The 24,466-nt window shown below is 40.0% G+C and overlaps 1 protein-coding gene across 3 annotated transcripts in view; it reads right to left on the bottom strand.

Annotated features, from left to right (window-relative positions):
• Positions 1-19,558, bottom strand: part of jag2.S (jagged 2 S homeolog) — an 83,358-nt gene extending 63,800 nt beyond the window's left edge. Inside the window, exons 1-2 of one of the 3 annotated variants that reach the window (XM_018232298.2) lie at positions 19,240-19,558; positions 16,587-16,913 (exon numbers count right to left, since the gene is read on the bottom strand). In XM_018232298.2, coding sequence (XP_018087787.1) covers positions 16,587-16,913; positions 19,240-19,311 — 399 coding nt within the window. In that variant the 5' untranslated portion in view covers positions 19,312-19,558. Of the gene's footprint in view, positions 1-16,586; positions 16,914-19,239 lie in introns of those variants that run through there. The other 2 variants (XM_018232299.2, XM_041574735.1) reach the window with 2 other exon arrangements.
• Positions 19,559-24,466: the final 4,908 nt, after the last annotated feature.

Below are 24,466 nucleotides of genomic sequence, written 5' to 3'. Positions count from 1 at the left end.
ACCCCGCAACTGCCTTTTCCGCAACCAGACCACCACCACCAAACAGGAAGTGGTGTTGCTGAAAACGGGAAGCGACATCATAAAAAGTGGGCGGGGACAGAAACAAGTTTTGTAAAATTTTAAAAAGACTAAAATATAATATAAGATTTAGGTGAGATCCGCATATGAAAATCCTACCCTCATGCCACAGGGTACACGCTTATTTTGCGGGTAACCCACGGGTTCCCTGAAACGCTGCAGGACTCAAGGGTAAACAAATCAATCTATATGGAAGCAATATGATTTTTAATAACCACAATAGCTTGGGTAACAGCATGTAAAAACCGGCCGAATCCTTCTGCCAGGCCGAAACAAACCCGAATTTGCATATGCAAATTAGGGACGGGGAGGGAAAATTGCATGACTTTTTGTCACAATACAAGAAAGTTATAAGTGTTTTCCCCTTCCACCCTAATTAGCATATGCAAATTAGGATTCTAATTGGTATTCAGCCGAATCTTTTTTGGGGTTCGGCCGAATCCAAAATAGTGGATTCGGTGCATCCCTAGTTATAATTTAACATAGAATAAGTGGAGATGACAACAACTAAAGATTAAAAGCAATTGACAGTACTTAACCTCAAATGGAAACATAATTAGATGTTTACATAAACCTCCTTAGACTGTATACAAACTTTGTTCCAATACACACAGTATTGCAAATTGGGTAAAACACAATTCCTATTTTAATTTTAACAGAAACCGGCAAATATAAGTGACTGCTATTTTACAGATAAGAGTGATTTTGTACTGGAGAGATTAGTGGTATATTAAAAAAAAACAAAAAAAACTGAGCATGAGATTTAAACAATTCTGACTAACTTCTTAAATATATCTGGAGATTTAGAAGACAACTTGTGCTCAAAAAAACAAAACAAAAAAAACATTTGAATTGTGCTCAAAAAAACAAAACAAAAAAAAAAAACAAATCGTAGGGACAGCAACTATTTCCTTTGTAGAAATCATACACAGAATACAGTTTTGTTAGTGAAAGAGTGGGTGTCAGACATAGCACTTAACTTTGGTTTATATAAAAGCAGCAGGTATGTGGGTTATATACAATTTTAGCCACCATGTCCACTGCACCATCAAAACACATGTATGTTGGTGGAAAAACATTTTGGTTATGATACACAAACTTATTTCATTATTTAGATTTCTCCTTACTTTGTTCTACAAATGGTTGGAACAGGCGTCAATGATATAAATCAGGTGAAACACTGGCATCCTTATGCAAATAACCCTTAAATGGATGTTTAAAGGATTTTCTAATAAACTTAAAGGGGACCCGTCACCCAAAAAAATATTACAAATCCTATTTTATCATGTTAGTCGAACAAAATTAACTTTAGTTACTGTATAAATTATGTTTCCATCAGTCTGGGAACTCATAATTACACCAAGTAGGCAGGAGCCATTTTGTGGACATTGTTATTAAGACAAGACTTGCATCATCTCAGAATCTTGTTTGTGCACCAGAATGGGGGACCTGATGTCCATCCCCATGCCCTGGTTACACAATTAAATCGTTAAGAGAACTGGGGGAATGTGGGGAGAGCAGTGATATCTCGGAAGTGCTGAATGGAAAGTGAAAGTAATTGCCTGCCCTGCCTCTATGCATATAGATTGACAGCTGAGATTTTTAAATCAGTTTACAACAGCTATGAACGCTTTAAAAAAAAAAAAAAAAAGAATTTGGATTTCAGGTTTAATTTTAAAAGGACTTTTATTACACAGCTTTTTATGTCTGGGTGACAGGTCCACTTTAAGGCATGAACATCCAAATTACAGAAAGATCAGTTATCTCGAAAAACCCCAGGTCCCGAGCATTTTTCAGGGGACCAGAAAGAAAATGATGTAAAATCCAGGAAAATTTAAAATCAGGGAAATGTATTATGAATAATATATAGGTTAGACCAGAAAACAGCAATGTAAAATAAGGGGAAACTTAAAATCAAGGGATGTAAAATTGAGGTTTCACTGTAGTATATTGGGATAATTCCAGCAGTTCTCAGACTTTTCATTCAGCAAGACCATTCTGCTTGTCATATTCAACACCCCAGCCTCCAAACTTGAAAGATCAGTAGTGCAATTACAGGAGTTTGCAAACATTTAGTAGAACATCTACATCTACATTCAGTAGAACATCATTTCTACTGTCAAAATCTCAGTTCTGGGGACATGGGAGAACACTGGTGTTTTATTTGGCACAACAGCAGGAAAATAAAAAAAAGCATCAGGTCTTCCTGAAAAAAACAAATGCAATGGAAACTCGTTTGGGACAATATTCAGCAGCTACAGCTGCTTTGTCGGCTCCAAGCATGCACTCACTGTACATAATGAAGGTCCACTGTAAAGATCTGTCTCACTCATGGTCAGAGGATCTCCAAATGGCTAACTCAAAAACTAGGCCATCAATATGGAATTGCTGTTTCAGTGGATGAGTTTATGTTAAACAGGCTTCCTGCGTATCCCCAGTAAAATATGTTGGGCAGACCCACAATAACTTAAAATAAACTGCATGTCCAAATCACAAAGAATGCAGAAAAGGGAGAGAGCTGTAATTCATATCAGGATATACAGGTCCGGGACCTGGGGTTTTCCAAATTACAGAAAGATTCATTTTCCGTATCTTCATACCTTAAAGGAGAAGGAATGCTATCAAGGCAGTAATAGATTAGCCACAACAGTGCAAACTAGAACACAATTTCTATTTTTTAGAATGATGTTCCATACCTGAGTAATCAGCTCTAGACACTGTCTAGGTTTGTTTATGACAGCAGCTGCCATATTGGCTTGCTGTCACATCACTTCCGGCCCGAGTCTCTACCTGCTTGCGAATAGCTCAGATTACAGCAGGGAGGGGGAGAAGAGCAAACTGAGCATGCTCAAGCCCAAGCCCTGGAGGTTTAAGATGAAACAGGAATTCTGACACAGAAGCCCATGTGTACACAATAGAATGAAATAAAAGTGGTGTTTCTTTTGACAGAGGACTCAGAGCAGCATTACTTTGAGGGTTTACTAGTGTATTCATAGACCTTTCTGATAAAGCTTACTTAGTTTTAACCTTTCCTTCTCCTTTAAGTCTACTAGAAAATCATGTAAACATTAAATAACCCCAATAGGCTGGAGTTGTTTCCATTAAAGGGGAACTTTTGCAAAAATGGAAATTTAATATAAGCTTCCTCATACTGAAATAAGAAACTTTCTAAATACAATCAATTAAATATGATGCATGGTTTCTTAAATAATCAAGTTTATCTTCACTATCCCTCTCTCAGCATCCGTTTCTCTTCATTCTCTCTTCATGCAGCAGTTGGGTGTCAGAAATTCATTGACAGATCCAATATATCTCATAGGGGGGGCTTCCTTTCCTAGCAGATGTATTAGAGCTCACTCAAATCTATTCCAGTACAAACAAAATCCAACACAATAACTGCCTTTTGCACATATTCTGCATATAGAGAGACAGGATGTCTGGTGATTTTAATAGAGTGTACACTAATACATCTTCTAGGCAAAAGGAGCCCCCCTATAAGATATATTGGATCTAACTGTCAATGAATATCTTACACCCAACTGCTGCATGAAGAGAGAATGAAGAGAAACAGATGCCGAGAGAGGAATAGTGAAGATAAACTTGATTATTTCAGAAACAATACAGAATTTTTATTTGATTGTATTTAAAAAGTTTCTTGCGTCTGCATGATGAAATTTCCATTTTCACGACAGTTCCCCTTTAAGGATACATTATATCCTATTTTGGATCAAATACAAGGTACTGTATTATTACAGAGAAAAGTAAATCATTTTTTAAAATTTGGATTATTTGAATAAAATGGAGTCAATGAGATACAGCCTTTCTGTAATTCAGAGCCTTCTAGATAGCGGAAGCATACCTGTACTTCATTTCTATGGTGATATTGAACAATTAATACACCAAAAAACCAATCCAGATTACAATAATATTCCATGAGATTGTGAGGTTATAGCTATTAGCAGAATAAATATGTAAACAAATGGAAAATGCATGCACACGATGACACATTAAATTATATTATGATTTTTGTGAGGGTCTCAGTTTTCAATTCGAAAGGACTGAAAAACAGATGAGAAAAGGAAAGTTCTCGCTTTATCTTTTCCATCACATTTGTTACAGGATGGTATAAACGTGCGTCTATCCTTCTATACACATCATAGGTAGTCACAGAAGGCAACTTGCCTATATTAAAGCATTAAAAACACAACATATCAGCAACCCTGAAAGATCTATATTAAAGCGCAATGTTGCCTGTGGCCAAACTTGCGCTGCTGTTTAGACACAGTTGAGCAAGAGCAGAAATACACATGAAGTAGGTTCTTACATAAGCATCCTATTTACATTCACTAGGCCAGCTGGAAACACTGCAGTTTTGCCTGCCACCAACACAGTATGAAGCAGCATCTGCATTCTATCATGTTTAAGGGGATTGGAACTTGGAGGTGAAGAGACCAGAACAGCAGCTCATCTTCTACACACAAGAATGTGTGTTACAATTTGGAGGTAAGGACGTCAACATTTTACTTGTCCTTTAATTAGAGTTCAAAATGGCAGTGGGTATGGCTAAATCATCAAGTGCAAAACAAGGTGCCTTCAAACGGCGACAATAAGATTATTGTTAACATGTTTTAGAGCGCCAACATTAACAAAGAAAATACTCAAAGTACCACTCAAAAAGTCTCTACAAGTGAATTGGGGTATACAGTAGATCCTATAAAAACCACAACACACTGAAATAAGGATATCCTCAAATGCAACTGATCTACTATTGCTGTGCTTAATCCACAATAGTTACTGTTATACAGATCACAAATTAAAACTGTAGCCTCTATTTAAATGTATGTATGAGTATGTTCCTGAGCTTGAGGCCAATATTAAAAGCCCAAAACTAGAATCAAAGCTTGTCTTTAGGCTCAACACATACATGTTTATTCTGTCAGACGTTGCAGTTCTCCATACATGGCATAGTCAACCCTGGCTTCCACTGTGCATCTTTCTATTCATCATGAACTGGAAGTGAAGAAACCAAACATGACAGACATTAACCTCACTGTGCAGCTCTGCTTTTGTAGACCAGATCAAGAGCAAGCAAGGACACCATCACCATCGTGAGTGCCTTTGGTTCTGTTTGGCAGGGATGTACTGGGGCATGGTTTAGGGCTGTTATCCCCAACCAGTAACTCAGGAGCAAAATGTTGCTTACCAACCCTTTGGATGTCGCTTACCAACCCTTTGGATGTCGCTTACCAACCCTTTGGATGTCGCTTACCAACCCTTTGGATGTTGCTCTCAAGTGACCTCAAAACAGGTGCTTCTTTTTGAATTCTTGGTTTAGAGGCAAGTTTTAGGTGCTTAAAAACAATGTGTACTTCGAAATAGCGCCTCCTATATGCTGCCAGTCCATACAGGGGCTGCCAAATAGCCAATCACATCCCTTATTTGGCACCACCAGGAACTTGTTTTATGCTTGTGTTGCTCCCCAACTCTTTTTAAATTTGAATGTGGCTCACGGGTATAAAAAAGGTTGGGGATTGGTTTAGGGAATAAAACACAAAAAGGGGGTGGAAGGGACAGGTACCTTATGACAAATAGTGTTGAAGTCAACGAGAAGGGTAACAGGACTCAGATTTTCTCCTGTAGGACATGCTGAATTCACATTAATGGATTAGGACCAAGTCTGTGCAGAGGCAGCATGATTAGGAGAAGTAGTTAGTGAATAGTGTCCTAAACCAGATTCAATAAACTTACTCGATTCAACTAACTTTTCAAGACCTGAAATTATGGGGCACTGTATCCACAAGTACACTTTTTATTCTAAGTAACAATTAATGTTAATAGAAGTTTATAGATTAGCCCTTATAATGGTTCAGGTCTGGCATGTTGGGAGTTAAGAGTTGAGCCTGGGAAATACTATAATAAAGTGTTGGACATTCTCAGTCTACCATATGACACTCTCTAAGACAGAAGAGAATCACTGCCTTTAAAAAAGAAAAACCACACACAGTGCATGCCTTATGATCATGACTGTGATAAAAACCTTGAAGGTATTAAAGTGGACCTGTCATCCAGACACAAAAATCTGTATGATAAAAGTCCTTTTCAAATTAAACATGAAATCTGATTTAAATTTTTTATTAAAGCATTCATGGCTGTTGTGAGCTAATTTAAAAATATCAGCCGTCAATCAAATATTATCGACCCTCCTCTATGCCTAGGCATAGAGGCGGGACAGATAACTTTAACTTTCCATTCAGCACTTCCTAGTAGTGATGTGCGGGTCGAGAATTTCTCGACCTGCACCCGACACTAACCCGCCCACTCCCTACCTGCATCTGTCCCTGCTGCTGCCCTTTATTTATAGACCCCACGACCGCCGTGACATCACAAAAGGGCCGGGGCAGACGGAAATCTATAAATTCCAGCGCCGGAAGCCTAGGCATAGAGGCGGGGCAGATAATAACTTTCACTTTCCATTCAGCACTTCCTAGTAGTGATGTGCGGGTTGAGAATTTCTCGACCTGCACCTGACCCTAACACGCCCACTCCCTACCTGTAGCATCTGTCCCTGCCCTTTATTTATAGACCCACGGCCGCAGTGACATCACAAAAGGGGCGGGGCAGACAGAAATCTATAAATTCCAGCACCGGAAGCCGGCAGTTCTAGGTCCCGTGCATTTTGTCCCTCGGGTCAGCCCGCACATCTCTACTTCCTAGATACCACTGCTCTCCACAAATTCCACCTCTGTGTAGCCAGGGCATGGGGATGGACATCAGGTCCCCCATTCTGGAGCACAAACAAGATTCTGAGATGATGCAAGGCTTATCTTAAAAATAGTGTCCACAAAATGGCTCCTGCCTGCTTGCTATAATTATGAATTCCCAGACTGAAAGAAACAAGATTAAAATAATTTATATTGTGTAATTAAAGTTCATTTTGCTTGACTAATGTTATCAAATAGGATTTTACAAAAAAAAAAAAAAAAAAAAAAAAAGGGTGACGGGTCCCCTTTAAGGCAGTTATTACAAGAAGAAAGCAGAGAAGGGCATAGGACTCTAGTCCAGAAAATGAAGAAACAGGAAGCAATACCTTTAAAAGCAAATGGAATGAATGTTAAACATAACACACATGATTTACAATGCAGGGAGCCAAATGCAAAGTTATATCTTTCTCATACGAGTAACAAAGAACTCATGCTCTTTTAGTTATGTATGCAGAGCATAAATATTGAAAGGGTTCATTAAAAAGAAAATTAAAATGAATTATACAGCACAGCAGTTATTCACAGATGGCAACTTATTGAGGAGAACATATTTAGCTTTCCCAAAGAGCGGGGGGGGGGGGGGAATAAATGGCTATGAAACTCCTTATTTATTTGCCCTATCATTAAATGATAGTAAGAGGCCAGCGATCATTGATCTGTGTTTACCAACTCCTCCAAATCTTATCCCAGGTGAAACGTGAACAGGTGCTCAGTTTCTGACAGGTTGCACAGGGCACGTAAGCAGTTACTTAAAGACTATTACACAGTTCCTTAGCAAAAAAAATATAAAAAAAAAAAAAAAAATAAAATGTGTAAATAAATAATACATATAATATAAGCAACTATCGTACTTTTTGACACATTCTTCCTTGATTATATGCACACTCATTGCAGAAATAGCTAATCTACAAACTATAAAGTCTGTTACCTTTATAGGTTTTGTTTCTGAGAAAAGTCATGGCAACTAAAGGCTGCAAACAGACCCAGATTTCTGCAGGTATAGCATGTGTATGTTATCACCTTTAAAAATGCAATTATTAGTATAATAGTAAACAGGAACCTTATACTCTAAGCTCCACGGGGGCAGAGAATGATGTATAATCTCTGTAAGGTACTGCAGCATACAGTTAGGTCTGTAAATAGTTGGACAACTAATTTTGGATCTGTACATGACCACAATGAATTTTAAATGAAACAACTCTGATGTAGTTGAACTGCAGACTTTCAGCTTTAATTCAGTGGGTTGAACAAAAACATTGCATAAAAATGTGAGGAACTAAAGCCTATTTATAACACAATCGCTTCATTTCAGGGGCTCAAAAGTAATTGGACAATTGACTCAAAGGCTATTTCATGGGCAGGTGGGGGCAATTCCTTCGTTATGTCATTATCAATGAAGCAGATAAAAGCCCTGCAGTTGATTTGGGGGGGGGGGGGGTGCTTGTATGTGGAACAGACAACATGTGGTCAAAGGAGCTCTCCATGCAGGTGAAACAAGCCATCTTTGAGCTGCAAAAACAGAAAAAACCCATCTGAGAAATTGCTACAATATTAGAAGTGGCAAAATCTACAGTTTGGTAAATCCTGAGAAAGAAAGAAATCATTGGTGAACTCAGCAAGGCAAAAAGACCTGGACGTCCATGGAAGACAACAGTGGTGGATGATCTCAGAATCATTTCCATGGTGAAGAGAAACCCCTTCACAACAGCCAAACCAATGAACAACACTCTCCAGGAGGTAGAGTATCTATCTCCAAGTCTACCATAAAGAGAAGACTGCATGAAAGTATATACAGAGGGTGCACTGCAAGGTACAAGCCACTCATAAGCATCAAGAATAGAAAGGCTACATTGGACTTTGCTAAAAAAAAAAAAAAACCCAGCACAGTTCTAGAAAAATATTCTTTGGACAGATGAAACAAAGATCAACCTCTACCAGAATGATGGCAAGAAAAAAGTATGGAGAAGACGTGGAACAGCTCATGATCCAAAGCATAGCACAGTTGTGTATAAAACATTTGGGGGGCAGTGTGATGGCTTGGGCGTGCATGGCTGCCAGTGGCACTGGGACACTAGTGTTTATCCATCATGTGACACAGGACAGAAGCACAAGAATGAATTGTGAGCTCTTCAGAGACACTGTCTGCTCAAATCCAGCTAAATGCAGTCACATTGATTGGGAGGTGTTTCATAATGACCCAAAACATACAGCCAAAGCAAACCAGGAGTTTATTAAAGCAAAGAAGTGGAATATTGTTGACTGGCCAAGTCAGTCAGCTGATCTGAACCCAATTGATCTGCATTTCACTTGTTGAAGACTAAACTTGGGACAGAAAGGCCACAAACAGCAAGTGAAAGCCGCTGCAGTAAAGAACTGGCAGAGCATTAAAAAGGAGGAAACACAGAATCTGGTGATGTCCATGAGTTCAAGACTTCAGGTGGTCATTGCCAGCAAAGGGTTTTCAACCAAGTATTAGAAATGAACATTTTATTTTCATTTTTTTAATTTGTCCAATTACTTTGAGCCCCTGAAATGAAGTGATTAAAAAAGGCTTTAGTTCCTCACATTTTTATGAAATCTTTTTGTTCAACCCATTGAATTAAAGCTGAAAGTCTGCAGTTCAACTGCATCCGAGTTGTTTCATTTAAAATTCATTGTGGTAATGTACAGAACCAAAATTAGAAAAAAAAAAAAAAAAAGTTCTCTGCCCAAATATTTATGGACCTAACTTCATGTTTGCACTATATTTATATCTTGTATATTTGAAAGGAGATGCTACCCCTCTATGAACAAGTTCTCTCTGGTTTTGCAATAATATTTCCTTTGATGAGTAGCGGAGGAGGAAAAAAATAGCACATTGCTATGGGTTACTGCACACGGGAGATTATACACCTGAAAGTAAATTAAGAGTTCCTGGCTACTATCACAAGCCTATGGGACTAGTTATAAAAATTACATCTGCTTCTGTAAAACATGACCTGGAAGAGTGTTAGGGACCTCACTATGCTTATAGGCCCTATGTTTTGCCAACACAGTTTTCGCCATAAACTGGAATTTCTTATACAGGATTCCATTATGCAAGAGCATTATCTGTGTACCGGGCATCTAATTATCGACCTCTCAAGAACCAAACATGAAGAAGTTACAAACAAACTCAAGAAATATTATTTATTTGGTTTTTTTTGCGATTTGACAAAAATTATGAAAAAGTATGTTCTGCACAAGTGCTGCTCATTGAACTTATGTTGAACTGGGGAAAAAAGTGGAATCATGTAGCCACCAACTGGAGGAGAAGCTGTAAGGAGCTGTATATGGTGAAGGTCACATATCAGCTGATTTAGTCACTTATAGACACACATGCAGCCAAATAACTGAATCAGATAGGAAAGGCATTTGGCCACTGGAATTTACACTTCCATTAAACAAAAGCCCCACGTGGCGTATCTGAATTTAAACAAATTCTAGGAGCTTAAGGTGTGAACAGAGTGTGAAGTAAGAGCAAATGTAATGTTTGGGAGAGAATATGGTTACTATGGGAATGAAACAGCCTTTTGTGTTCAGGTACAAATTAGAAAAACTGGAAGAGTATAGAGTGCAATTGGCTGACACCTGCCATAACAGTGTGTATACATGTGCAACTGTACAATGAAACGTAGGGAGGGGACATAGTCAGGCTAGTGTAAGGATACCAAATCATAGGAAAAATTTGGCTGAATCCTGGCTGAAAGGCTGCACGAGTCACATTTAATGTAAACAGTTTGCCATCATTTAGGGTCAGGACACACAGGTAGATTCGGGGAGATTAATTCCCCAGTGTCAAATCTTTTCTTTGGGGCGACTGATCTCCCCGAACTGCCTCCCCGCCGGCTAAAATGTAAATCGCATTAGGGATGGCACTCGGAGCGATTTGTTTTCCGAAGTTGCCCAAAGTTTCCTCATGAGGCGACTTCAGAAAACAAATCATTCCAGAGTGCCATCCCGCCAGCGATTTACATTCTAGCCAGCGGGAATGCAGGGGAGGCAGTTCGGGGAGATTAGTCGCCACGAAGAAGAGGAGATTTGTCGCCGTCCCCGAATCTGCCCGTGTGCCCTGTCCAAGCTCAGCAAGAATATTGAACAAAATAATGGTTTTGGGTGATTTGGTAACTGTGACCTGTGGAGGATATCCATATTCATAAATATGTAGGTTTTATTTGCACCATATTGCCTCTTGGTTGGGAATAGAAAGGCAAAAAAGCTGTAGGTTAGGCCTTTTTGTTTTTCAACAACCTCACTGCATCAGAGGTGCCATTTCATGTGAGCTGTAAACCGTTCATTACAAAGGTAATATGATCGAAAACAGTGTGTGTAGTGTAGAAAACACATATTTAAGAGCATACGTTGATCGATATTGAAAGGGTACACTTTAAAGTACCTAACAAAGGTGTACACACTAAAGCATTGATCCCCAACCAGTAGCTCATGAGCAACATGTTGCTCTCCAACTCTGTAGATGTTGCTCCCAGTGGCCTCAAAGCAGTGCTTATTTTTGAATTTGAGGCAAGTTTTAGTTGCATAAAAATCAGGTGTACTGCCAAACAGAGCCTCAATGTAGGTTGACAATCTATATAGGGGCTACTATATGGCCAAGAACAGCACTTATTTGGCACCCCAAGTAAATTTTTCATGCTAGTGTTGCTCCCCAACTCCTTTTACTTTTGAATGTTGCTCACGGGATCTAAAGGTTGGGGATCCCTGCACTAAAGCATCACCATGGTATTGTATTATTAAATTTGAGCCAAAACAGATACAGCACCTCTTTACTTATCCCAGTATGTCACTCCAGTTGACTTTTCTTGTGAAGCCATGCTTAGATATTGGATCACTCAGCTTCTGTACAATGAAGTTGCTGCTCAACCAATTCTGCTTTAGGGCCCTGTGTAAAGAGCATGTGAATGGCCAGTCCATGTTGGATATCTCCACAATAATTTGCAGGTCACATGGTATACCAGGCCTAAGTTACTTGCCCTTCTCCAATATGAACATCATCATCATCATCATCATCAAGTCTCCTTGATGGCACATGCTCTCATACATTACTTGAAGGAAACCATGAGCAAGAGGAGAGTGTTGAAACAATTACTCCAAAGACTGCCATGTCTAGCACATACTGCTTCGGTTCTTACCATACTACCAAGAATAGGAAGATCCTTCTTAAGGTTGGGCATATTTAAAATTAAGATTTGGTCTGCCAAGTTTAGGCAATATCAAATAAACACTAGTATCCATCTGGAGACCTACACAATATACTCATGGCAAGAAAGTGGAACACTTGAAAAAAAAAATATGAAAGTTGTTCTTTAATTCTGGGGCTTAATATCTCAAGAGCCAGGAATGAGAGATGACCCTACAAGTTATGTTCTGGCCCCCGGGAGAGCATCACAAAATTTTAAAATAAGGTTCTCCCGCATGTAAAAATGGGCAGCATTTATTTCAGACATATATTTGGCTTCATTCTGCAAATGTCACATATAATCAAGTTAATATAAATAAAATGTATGGGTTTGTCAAGCTCTATTCTTAAAAGGGATTTGCAGTTTCTTGATCTCTCACTGGATCTGTCTGCGCGGAACCAATTTCTAAAACCCGGACCCAACCCGACCCGTGACCCGCATATTTACCCACTTTGAACCACTACCCGACCCGGACCTGCAACTACCTTATCCGCAACCCGCCGACCACCATCAAACCGGAAGTGATGTTGCTGCGAAGCCGGAAGTGACATCATCAACCATGGCAGATAGTCGAGAGGGACAGAAGCGAGCCGTGTGATGTAAGAGAGCTGTGCCGGAAGTCAGATGGGAGGGGGAGATAAGTGGAGGGAAAGCTGCAGCAGGAAGAGACCCGCATCTAAAAAGCCTACCCTCATTCCGCAGGGTACCTGCTTTTTTTGCGGGTACCCGACCTGCTGCAGGACTCTACTGGCTGTGACTCCAGGAACATGAGTTCTTGGTCTGACTGCATGAGACAGGGCCTTCAGTTTGGTGCATCTCAAGATAAGAGTGGCGAGTGAGAACTAGTGACAGAATGATGGTTAATTTCTGCAGAAAAAAAGAAGTGCATAAAACAGCCACAGTTGCAGACATAACCCGTTGCATGGAGAACCTATAAATAACCAACAAAAATATGACTGCAACAATATTGTTTATGCAGCTACCAATATCTCAAAGACTATCTGTGCTGATGAAAAGAAATGCCAGAAGAGTAGGCCACATGAGGGCACATTCAATTCTTGGCAAGAAATAAAGAGAAAAAAAAAAAAAAAAAAGTACTCCGTAAAGCGAGAGTACGATTTACGGGATTACTGAGAAGTATAGGGCCAATATATAAACTGTGTTACGCACATTTTCTCCATTGTGGCATGGTTCCAAAAAGCAATGTATACACAAGGGATAACAAAAGCCGAAATTCCGTGCTTGGGTAAGCAATTGTCAAGCAAGTGCAGATCCTAGACGGATTCCAAGTGTAATAGGCTAATTGCCTGTATTCACAGTTTGTCACGCATACAGATGATTTGATTTTTAGATATGAAACTAAATTTTATATAAAGATGACGGCAGACCCCATTTACATCTCAAGCTCACACAAGGGTTTTCTGTAGCTTCATTTTAAATAATTTTAGCAGGATGATTCCCCCAACTTTGTGATCTTGCTGGCTTTACATATTTCAGGAAAGTGCTGCATGACACGCACAGAGAAAGAGCAAGCTCCACACAAAAACAGCAAAAGGCTCTTCATGATAAACGAAGCCTATCAATTCTTAAACAACGCTAAAGATACTTCAAACGACTTCTGCTCTCTACTGCGCAGATGAAATCCGTTTCCAGAATGTAACAGGAGCCAATGGAAGATGAAATGAAGACATTTCATCAACACTTGAGGGATAAATTTAGGTGAGTGGCATTTTTGTACAGCAGTGTGAGACCAAAGATCCTCATTGCATGTGATCTGCAGCAGAGTACACCTGTTTCGGTCAGGGGAAGGGGTGTGTGCTCTGGGCACATAGGAGACACTGCTGGGGAGGGGGGGGTGAAGATTTGTTACATGAGCCATCGGTGAAACCTCATGTTTAATGCACTTTAATCTCACACAGAGCCAGTACTACTGACATGCCACAGACACACACCCGGATTGGGTTACTGGCAGTTACAGGAAAATGGGAGGCCCACAATTTTTTCATGCAGTAAAAGGCAGTAGTATTTTTTTTTTCTTTAAAGGAAAACATTACCCCCAAAATGAATATTTAAGCAACAGATAGTTTATTAAAGAAGCTTACCAAAGTGGTATTTATATTTAAGTAAATATTGCCCTTTTACATGTCTTGCCTTGAACCACCATTTTGTGATGGTCTGTGTGCTGCCTCAAGAGATCACCTGACCAGAAATACTACAGCTCTAACAGGAAGAAGTGGGGAAGCAAGATAGAACTCTGTCTTAATTGGCTCATGTGACCGAACAAGTATGGTTTGTTTGTGTGCACTGTGAATCCTACGATCCCAGGGGGCAGCCCTAAGGGCAATTTTCTATTTATGGTTGTCCAATGGCACATACAACTAAAAAACTATATTATTATGAAAATGGTTTTTTACATGATGCAGAATTTTACATATTAGCCGTTTTATGCAATATCTTTTTATAGAGACCTACATTGTTCAGGGGGTTTCAAATACAGGTATGGGATGCGTCATCTAGATTGCTTGGGACCTGAGGGTTGCTGGAAAAGGGGTCTTTCCATAAACCACTAAAAATAGGATTGCTTTGATGCCAATGCAGAGTTATGCAGCTTAGTTACCATCAATTATGAAGGGAAAAAAAAATACGCCGCTGAGGATTCCTATACATTTAAGCTTTTTGTAAAATTTGTAGTTGCAAACAATTTTAGTTTTATATTTAATAGTACAGGTATGGGATCGATTGTATAGAAACAGCAAAGCTACAGTAGAGGTATGGGATCCGTTATCCGGAAAACCGGTATCCAGAATGCTCCTAATTACTGAACGGCCATCTCCCATAGATTCCATTTTATCCAATTAATCCAAATTATTACAAATGATTTCCTTTTTCTATGTAATAATAAAACAGTAGCTTGTACTTGATCCCAACCAAGATAGAATTAATCCTTATTGGAAGCAAAACCAGCCTATTGGGTTTATTTAATGTTTATTTGATTTTCTAGCAGACTTAAGGTATGAAGATCCAAATTACGGAGAGATTCGTAACCCTGGAAAACCCCAGGTCCCGAGAAATTCCACCTTGCCAAATAAACAAGTATATCAACTACAGTTTTCTGTATACCACTGAAAGAAAACATCTAGGCAATGTTGACAACATACAAAAAAAAAAAAAAAAAAAAGTTACATAGGAATATTTAGAAAATTCCTGTGCCTATCAACAGTTTAGACTATGGGTGTAACATATGCTAAAGGCATGAGCATCATGAGTTAATGACCTTAACTACCCAGCCCCCTACACCCAAGCCACAGGATGGCCTGAAGCCAACTGCTCAACACACCCCTACGGGGATAATGCAGTCCCTGGAGGAGTCTCCAACACAGAGTCAGCTCTTTTTTCCTCAGTATGGGCTGCGTGCTGTCTGTCTGCCACCTGTAACCATGAAATAGCAGATTCCGGGTCCCTAGATAATCACACGCCCTGAATGAACATGTCTGCCTCGTCTAACCATGTCACGCCACGAATATCTACAAACAGTGATACCAGGGGAGCTAGAGCCACCCCTCAATCTATGAGCCTATAAGTAAGTGCCCCTATAGGCATGAAACGCGTTAGGTCGTTTTTTTAATATGTCCAAAAAAATATTTTTGATAATCTTGACTGTTTTTGGAGGGACTCACAACTATTGTTGCACTTTCCTCACCTTCAATCTGACATATTTACTTGAAGGCTTCCAGGACACTGTTTGAACACGGTGTGCTGCCATGCCTGCATTTGCAAATCACAAAATATTGTATTCTCCTTTTGTTTGTTCCTATACGGGTCATTTAAACGAGATGACATCCGTATACAGCAATTTAGCTTTGAAGCAAAAAAAGGTACAGCACAACTCTATGCTCCCGACCTACACACGCTTGGCGAAATGCAATTTCTAATGCACGTCATTTAGAGGATAGCAGATGGCTGAATATATTAATATACCATACAGAAGCGATTCGATGTGTGTGCCTTCTGAACTGCTCCCTTTGCAAGAGCTTAATCTGGAAACCAATGTTACAACAAACAGCCCAGGTGAATAGTATCCATGCAAACTCAGATGAACTGCATGCAGCTCCATTCCCTTCAGAGCAGAAAATCTATTGGCTTAAAGCAGAAATGCGAGAGACTGCTGCCATTAATTCCGACAGAAATGCTGGGTCACACGTTGCACAAAAAGGCATCTGCAGTATCAGCTGCTCACCCCCATACACACACACACACAAAACTGCATTTCTCGAGGGGACTGAACCACTTATCTGCTTCTGAAAGCCACAGAAAAACAGATCGAAAGCTCCTGTACCAAAAAAACGTTCTACACAAGCACTAGCTACAACCTCTTAAATAAAGACGTCCAAAATGCCAATACAAGCAGCATCATTTCATTGATATACAACCACTTTGAACTTGTTATTCTAAAAACCAAACTGCCATGTTTCTACCATGACGACAGGTCTTTCTAGCATCAAGATACTTGACAGGTAAGGAAAAGGCAACTTACCGTCCAGGCAAACTGGAAAGGAATAGTAATCCTGCCACTCTCGCTGGGGTTACTCTTAACCTGGTGGTTGTATTTGTTGTTCAAATAAATAGTATTTCCACCGAGAACCGAAGTAAATCCGGAGCCATAGTTGCATGGTCCAGTTGGGGTGATCTTGGCCTGAAACTCCTTCAGACAGACCTTCAGGTAAGTATCACACTCGTCCCTTCCGCAGTCCAGGTTCTGATCGCTCTTAATGTCATCGCAGCATTCCCCATTTAACAATTCTCCGTTGGCATTCTTCAGCGAGATCAGCTGCAGCTCGAAATAACCAGTGGAATGGGAAACCTAAATAGAACATATCAAATAGGGAGACAACATCATCACTACGGTGCCTTGGGACCTGCCAGGGGGGACACGATACTATCAACCCCCATGGAGCAGAAGAAATATGAATTAATCATAATTGGCCATTAAACGTATTGATCACACAAGGTTAATGCAGCAGCCATTAGAAGGACATGAAACTTTACCCAGTCTAATTCAGCTTAGTATATGCAGAAGCACAGGGGAGAACATACCATTCTACTAGATTGTAGACCACCAACAAAAAGTTGGAGTGTGGAGTAATTCCGTAAAAATCTGTTTAAAGGGTCGGGGTTATGATGCTCTGAAGCGGTTAGATACAATAGATATACGGTTTTTTTTTAAGGGTCAAACTGTATTTAAAAAGATACTGGATCACAAACTGTAATTAAGGGACACATGAAGTTTATTTTAAATAATGAAGACTGACAATTTAAAAAAAAAAAAAATGCCAGTTTGTGTCAGTCCTTACCATATAGCAACTGGATTTAGTATGATATGACTGCAACTACACGCATGCATTTAGATGGGAAATAAACCAGAAATGATGGGATAAAGTCATGTAGCTCTTGGACGGGCAAACTGGCTACACTTCGTAGGTGTTAGGTGAAACAAGGATCATCTGCAGGTACTGGGAAGAGGAGGCTGAATATTTTGACATTACCAGGGCATGGTATGCAGAGCAGGCATCCAAACCTAGGCCCTCCGTCTATTGCTGAACTACAACTCATAGCAGCATGATAAAGCCATATGCTGGGAATTGGTGAATGCAAAAAGGGGGGGGGGGGCTTATGATAACCTGATGTGAACAGCAGCCTGACAACTGGAGGGCCCATCAGCGTACAAGTATATAGCTATAATACTCATTCAAGCTGCCTGTAGTAACCTAAATATATGCACCCAGATCCACAACACTCTTAGGGATTGGTAATATACAGCAAGCATTGGGGGATATATACAGGGGTATATTTTTTTATATATATATATATATATATATATATATATATATATATATATATATATATATATATATATATATATATAGATATATATATATATATATATATATATATACACACACACATACAGGGGCATATTGCATGTACATACAGGGGCATATTGCATGTACATACAGGGGCATATTGCATGTACATACAGGGGCATATTGCATGTACATACAGGGGCATATTGCATGTACATACAGGGGCATATTGCATGTACATACAGGGGCATATTGTATATATAGAGGGACATCTATACAGGGGGCATATTGTGTATATATATATATATATATATATATATATATATATATATATATATATATATATATATATATATATATATAGAGGGACATCTATACAGGGGGCATATTGTATATATAGAGGGACATCTATACAGGGGGCATATTGTATATATAGAGGGACATCTATACAGGGAGCATATTGTATATATAGAGGGACATATATACAGGGGGCATATTGTATATATAGAGGGACATATATACAGGGGGCATATTGTATATATAGAGGGACATATATACAGGGGCATATTGTATATATACAGGGGGCATATATACAGGGGGCATATATACAGGGGGCATATTGTATATATACAGGGGGCATATATACAGGGGGCATATTGTATATATACAGGGGGCATATTGTATGTACATACAGGGGCATATTGTAAATATACAGGGACATATATACAGGGGCCTATATACAGATATATATACACACATATATACACACAGGCTCATGGGCAGGTCCACTAGGTGAGCTTGTAATGAGCATTAGGTGCAGCTAATGAGTTGGATCTGCTGCAGATGGAGGGGCACAGGGATGCACAATCATTAGGGACTGATCTTCACACTGTGTCTCCATACTCACTATACACAGGGCCACAGATAAACGGGCAACAATCTGAATTTATAATTAAAAAAAAGCAATGACATGTGTCCAACCGGCGGCCCTCCAGCAGCTGTTCCACTACTACATCTCCAATAATCCCCATCTGACAGCTGGAGGGCCTCAGCCTGAAACTCATCCCCCCATATAACAGAAGGAATCATTGTTAGACTATTTATAGAAAAATAAATTGCAGCAAGGAAGCCCATTGTTACTAGGGCTAAATATCCTGACAACCCTAATGTGGCCCTGCTAATTGCCGAGGATCAGCAGGTTGGACACCCATGTGACTGAATGTAAGGAATAGTCCATGCAGGTAGAGCGGGGGGGGGGATCATGGGAGAAAAGGGGCTGCAGACAGTTAGTCCGGCCGTGAGGTTATTCTAGAGATCCAGCCTTACCTGAACCCACAAAGTTAGCAGCACGAAAGGCAGCACGGAGAGGTGTCCGTAATTGTTACTTATATCCAACATTGCTGGGAAATAGTAGGAGCGTCGGCCGGCGCTGCTAGTAACACGCAGAGAAAGGCAGGAGGGGATTAGCCATGGAGCAGCAACGCTTCGTCCTGACGGGATAAAATGATCGCAGTCCACGGGAGCAGCGCGGATACCTAGGATGTCAGTCAGGGCAGCTCCCAGCCCCAACTCCTTCGATCGGCTCTAGAGACTCTCTGGTCCCATCACCACCAACATGTAGGTGAAAGACTGACAGCTCTGTTAACCACTAGTAAGCGGCGCTCGGGTATTGATATTCATGAGGGGCGTGTCGTGGGCGGGGCCCATAGGGAAGCGCTCTGGGAGGGCCTCTGGTGGAGGGCGCTGGGCCAGAGGGAAAGGAGAGGCAGCGCAGGTTGTTCTGTTCTCAGGGTTAATGCTAAGATGTCCGTAGCAAAGCCGTGTTCTTTCCTCTTTCTTGTATACCTGCTGTATTCCCTCAAGTGCCCTGCACAACAGAGTCCGAGCATGTAAACACACACAGGCTTTAATAAAACAAGAAAATCAAATACGATATTATGTGAGGAAAAAAAGAGCGGGTTAACTGGCATCATTGTCTTGCAGAGATGCCGACTCTTTATCTCACATAGGTGCTAGTTTATAAGCCGATCACATTTTGTAATGACCTTGCTGCTAGCCCTCATTGTTTATTTTCTGGAGAGAGGTGCACCTGTTCTGCCGCTCTAAAATGGCCACTCGTCTCAGGAAACGTGAACAAATCGACACAGTTGTTGTGTTTGCTCACAGGGCCCCGGAGGCAGCCATTAAGTACAGGGTTCCTTCATCAGTTCTCTTTGGCCCTTAACTCTAGTGGTTTCCAATTGGTTCTCTAAACATCCCCTTTGGCACCACCACAGACTTTGCTAGTAGCTCCCAGCACATGTGCCATAGAGAGATAATGCCGGGCTTCAGGGTTGCCAGGTCTCATTTTCAAAACCAGCCAAAGTCAGCTACAAAACCAGCCTAAGGGTAGGGACACACTGGGCGATTTGGGGAGATTTAGTCGCCCGGCGACTAATCGCCGCGACTTTCCACGACCAATCTTCCCCGAATGCCTCCCCTCGCTCTGCGCCTGGCTAAAATGAAAAATCGCCTGCGCTAATCACACGCGGCAATTCGTTTTCCGAAGTTTCCTCGTGAGGCAACTTCGGGCGATTTCGGAAAACGAATCGCCGTGTGTGATTAGCGCCGGCGACTTTTCATTTTATCCAGGCGCAGAGTGAGGGGAGGCATTCGGGGAGAAAAGTCGCTGCGATTAGTCGCCAGGCGACTAAATCTCCCCAAATCGCCCAGTGTGTCCCTACCCTAAAGCTAGCCATGAGGCACTTCAAAAGTAGCCCAAAAATAACACATGTGCTGTGGAAAAAAGTCTAAAAAAATAAATGAATATATGTAAAAATACGCATATTTTTCCATGAAGCAAAATGGGACAGATTCGCCTGTCGCCAGGGGCGTAACTACAGAGAGGGGCCCAGGAGGTAATATAAGACCCTAATACATATACAATTTCTATAAATATTGGTAAACCAGGTCAACCTCTAGACAATTTGGTGGCCAGCAGATTCTTGCCCCAAAATTGTCTGAAATTGAGGAAAGTCACCGGAAAATGCAAGAATGCTTATAGGGGTGGTTCACCTTTAAGCAGTGTCGGACTGGCCCACCGGGATACAAGGAAAACTCCCGGTGGGCCCAGGTGTCAGTGGGCCCCTCTTGCTTCTAAACATTTGGCCTATTTTGTGATCATTCCCTATTTCTTTATGGTAAAAAAGAGGCTTAATAATGGAAGAATAAAGTATAGTAAGTAGATATTTAAGACTAGGAGAATAAAGAGGAGAGGAGGAATAACACTTTGGAATTAGGGTTGCCACCTTTTCCGAAATGTTTTACCGGCCTGGTGGGGGGCGGGAACAAAAAGGGGTGGGCGTGACATCAAAGGGGGCGGTACCATGCCGAAAAAGGGGCTTGTCCACATCACCGACATTTCAAGACGGGGACAAAGTCACAAAAGCTAAGTTTTTACAGGGGATTGGGGGCAGGCCGAGGGGTCTTTTTAAGGATATTGCAAATTTACCGGGAGCTACATTGCCGGTAAATTTCTAATACTGGCCCCGGCCTTGGCAGGTGTTTTACCGGCTAGGCCGGTAAAATACCGGCTGGGTAGCAACACTATTTGGAATGTGGGCCCACAGTCTAAGGTTTTCCACTGGGCCCATGGTCTAAGGTTTTCTGGTAGGCCACTGGTATCCCAGTCCGACACTGCCTTTAAGGTAACTTATATTATAGAACGGCCTATTCTAAGCAGCTTTTTAATTGGTTTTCCTTATTTATATTTTACAGTTTTATAGTTATTTGCTTTTTCTTCTTACTCTTTGCAGCTTTCGAATGGGCATCGCTGACTCCCTTCTAAAAAACAAATGCTCTGTAAGGCTTCACATGTATTGTTACTGTTACTGATCCTTCTATTCAGGTCCTCTCCTATTAATATTCCAATCTCTTATTCTTTAAAATGCATGGTAATTTGGACCCTAGTTACCAGAATGGTTTAAATGCTAATTGAAGATCTGCTGGATAAAAAGCTTAATAACTCAAAAACCTTTAATAATAAAAAATGAAAACAAATTGCAAATTTTCTCAGAATATCCCTCTCTATATCATACTTTAAGAGTGACAGCAGACTGGGGTACAGAGCCCAAAATCTGGTAACTCCCGACTTCACTATACAAGTCAGTCCTATGGCATGCTGGGTATTGTAGTCTTACATTAAACTTGGAAGTCAGCAAATTGTTATACAAAACTACATTACCCAACATACATTGGAAGATGCACATTAGGGCAAGAAAAAAAAAAACATTTCAAATTACATTTCATATGGTTACTGAGACCTGGGGAGATGTGAATAAGACTTGGGGTACAAGCCTGGAAATAACAATATTTGCACCTTGGCATAAGAAATCTAGACACAGACTGGCCCAGCTGCATAAAAACATGTGATCCACTGTTAGTATGCCCAGGCTGAACAGTTTGCAGGTTTGTGTAAATGTATGTGCCTAAGGAAAATATTTTAAAATGTCATCTTTTTATATACATATTCTTTTATAGATATCTAATAAATACAGCGAAAGTCTGTTTTTACATGCACAAAAGATGCATTTTTGGTAATATAATTTCTATTTGTAGTCCGTTGAGCTCCCCCTTCTGCTTAAACAATGCAGAACATGGAAAATGTGCCACACGTTGGTTCTAAGGATAAAGCACTTGCTCCTTGTATCCAACAGACCAACAGAAAATGAAGTGGAAAGTTTAAGCCATTCCCCCTATAAACATTGAACCGATAAACATATCATGAAAAAAAAAATGTGAATATTCAATCAGTCCTTTCCTGGAAATGTGCTTAATTATTAAGGTCACTCAAATCTACATTTAATTATATTTTGGTTAATTACCTTGGGGATAGCAAGGATCATCTGTGGTATTACCGTGACAGATTATCAGCAGGGGAGATTTAGCTGTCATACGTTCCTAGACACAAGAGGGTTCCGTACTTGATTGTTATGTCAAGCCTTTCAGTTCTTTGAAATCCTAGAAACCCATGCAGCGGATCTGTTTTACTGAACAGCTCTTAAATCATTCACAGGAAAATATTATTTTCAGCTTGCTTATTAAGAATGCTTGTCTGCAGTTTAGATTGTAAGCTCTTAGGGCCTTCTTTACTTCCTGTTTCATTCAGTATATGTACGTAATTCTTATGTTTGATGTTTACTTCCTTCCATTGTACAACCCTGCCGAATATGTTGGTGCCTTTTAAATACTTGATAGTAATAATACTTTGTTTCATGAATGTTTCCTTAACAGGAAGACTTGGATTCTATATGAAACAGCATGTTGTAACTTAAAAAAAATACCCCAATAAATAGTTCTCTGCCTTGGAACTTAATGACCCATTGATGTTGGCCAAGCTGAGCAAGGTGTAGGAAAGTATACATGCCTCACTTGCTTGTGTGGAAATAATCTATAAAGGTGGGACCCAGTATAGTAAGGTAATTTCAAATCACATCCTAAACCAGAAGAACAGAACATGCTATACCCCATATGTTAACCTTTGCAGTATTACAGGTGCGGGATATCTTATCTGGAAACCTGACACACAGAATTATGCAAAGACTATCTTCCATGGAGTGCATTTGGAACAAATAATTGACTCTTTAAATTATTTCTTAATACAGGTATAGGATCCCTTATCCGGAAACCGATATCCAGAAAGCTCTGAATTACGGAATAGCTGTCTCCCATAGACTCCATTTTATCCAAATAATCCAAATTTTTAAAAATGATTTCCTTTTTCTCTGTAATAATAAAACAGTAGCTTGTACTTGATCCCAACTAAGATATAATTAATCCTTAATGGAAGCAAAACCAGCCTATTGGATTTATTTAATGTTTAAATGAATTTCTAGTAGACTTAAGGCATGAAGACCCAAATTACGGAAAGATCCGTTATCCGGAAAACCCCAGGTCCCGAGCATTCTGGATAACAGGTCCCATACCTGTAATAAAGTTTTAATCATTAAATGCTCCATAACAATCATCATTTGTCATTTTTTGGAAACATTAGCCCGTATTCAGTCATACATAACATAATAACACATGTCATAATTATATTAATGACAACAATATAGATGGTAGCCGCACCTTCTAACCAATTGTTTTTCCTTAGGGTTACCCCTTGACCGAGAGTTAGGAGCAACTCGGCATAGATGTGCTGACCACTCCTATATAAAACCTGGTTCGATGCTCAAAAGGAGAGACAAAAAGCGGAGTATATAGCGTCGCACAATCTTAAATTGACCTGTGTTAAACAATGTGTCTTCCTGCTTCAAGCGATCAACTATGGAACTTAAATAAGTTGTTGTGTTCTTATTGTGATCAATCCAATCATTTCTTCTGTGATTATTAAAGCAAAATTAATTAAAGTGCAATTCTTAACAATTCATGGTGACTCAAATCTTTAAAGTGCATAGTGCTAAGTTGTGAACATGGGAATGTACTTGAGCCTGCGGCTTGGACTAATTAAAGAGACATCATAAAAAATAACTTTTATTTCATATACTAAAATTCATTGATTGAAAGGGAATTA

Source organism: Xenopus laevis, chromosome 8S, assembly GCF_017654675.1.
Source record: "Xenopus laevis strain J_2021 chromosome 8S, Xenopus_laevis_v10.1, whole genome shotgun sequence".
Lineage (NCBI taxonomy): Eukaryota > Metazoa > Chordata > Amphibia > Anura > Pipidae > Xenopus > Xenopus laevis.
This window is presented reverse-complemented; position numbering and strand designations above follow the sequence as displayed.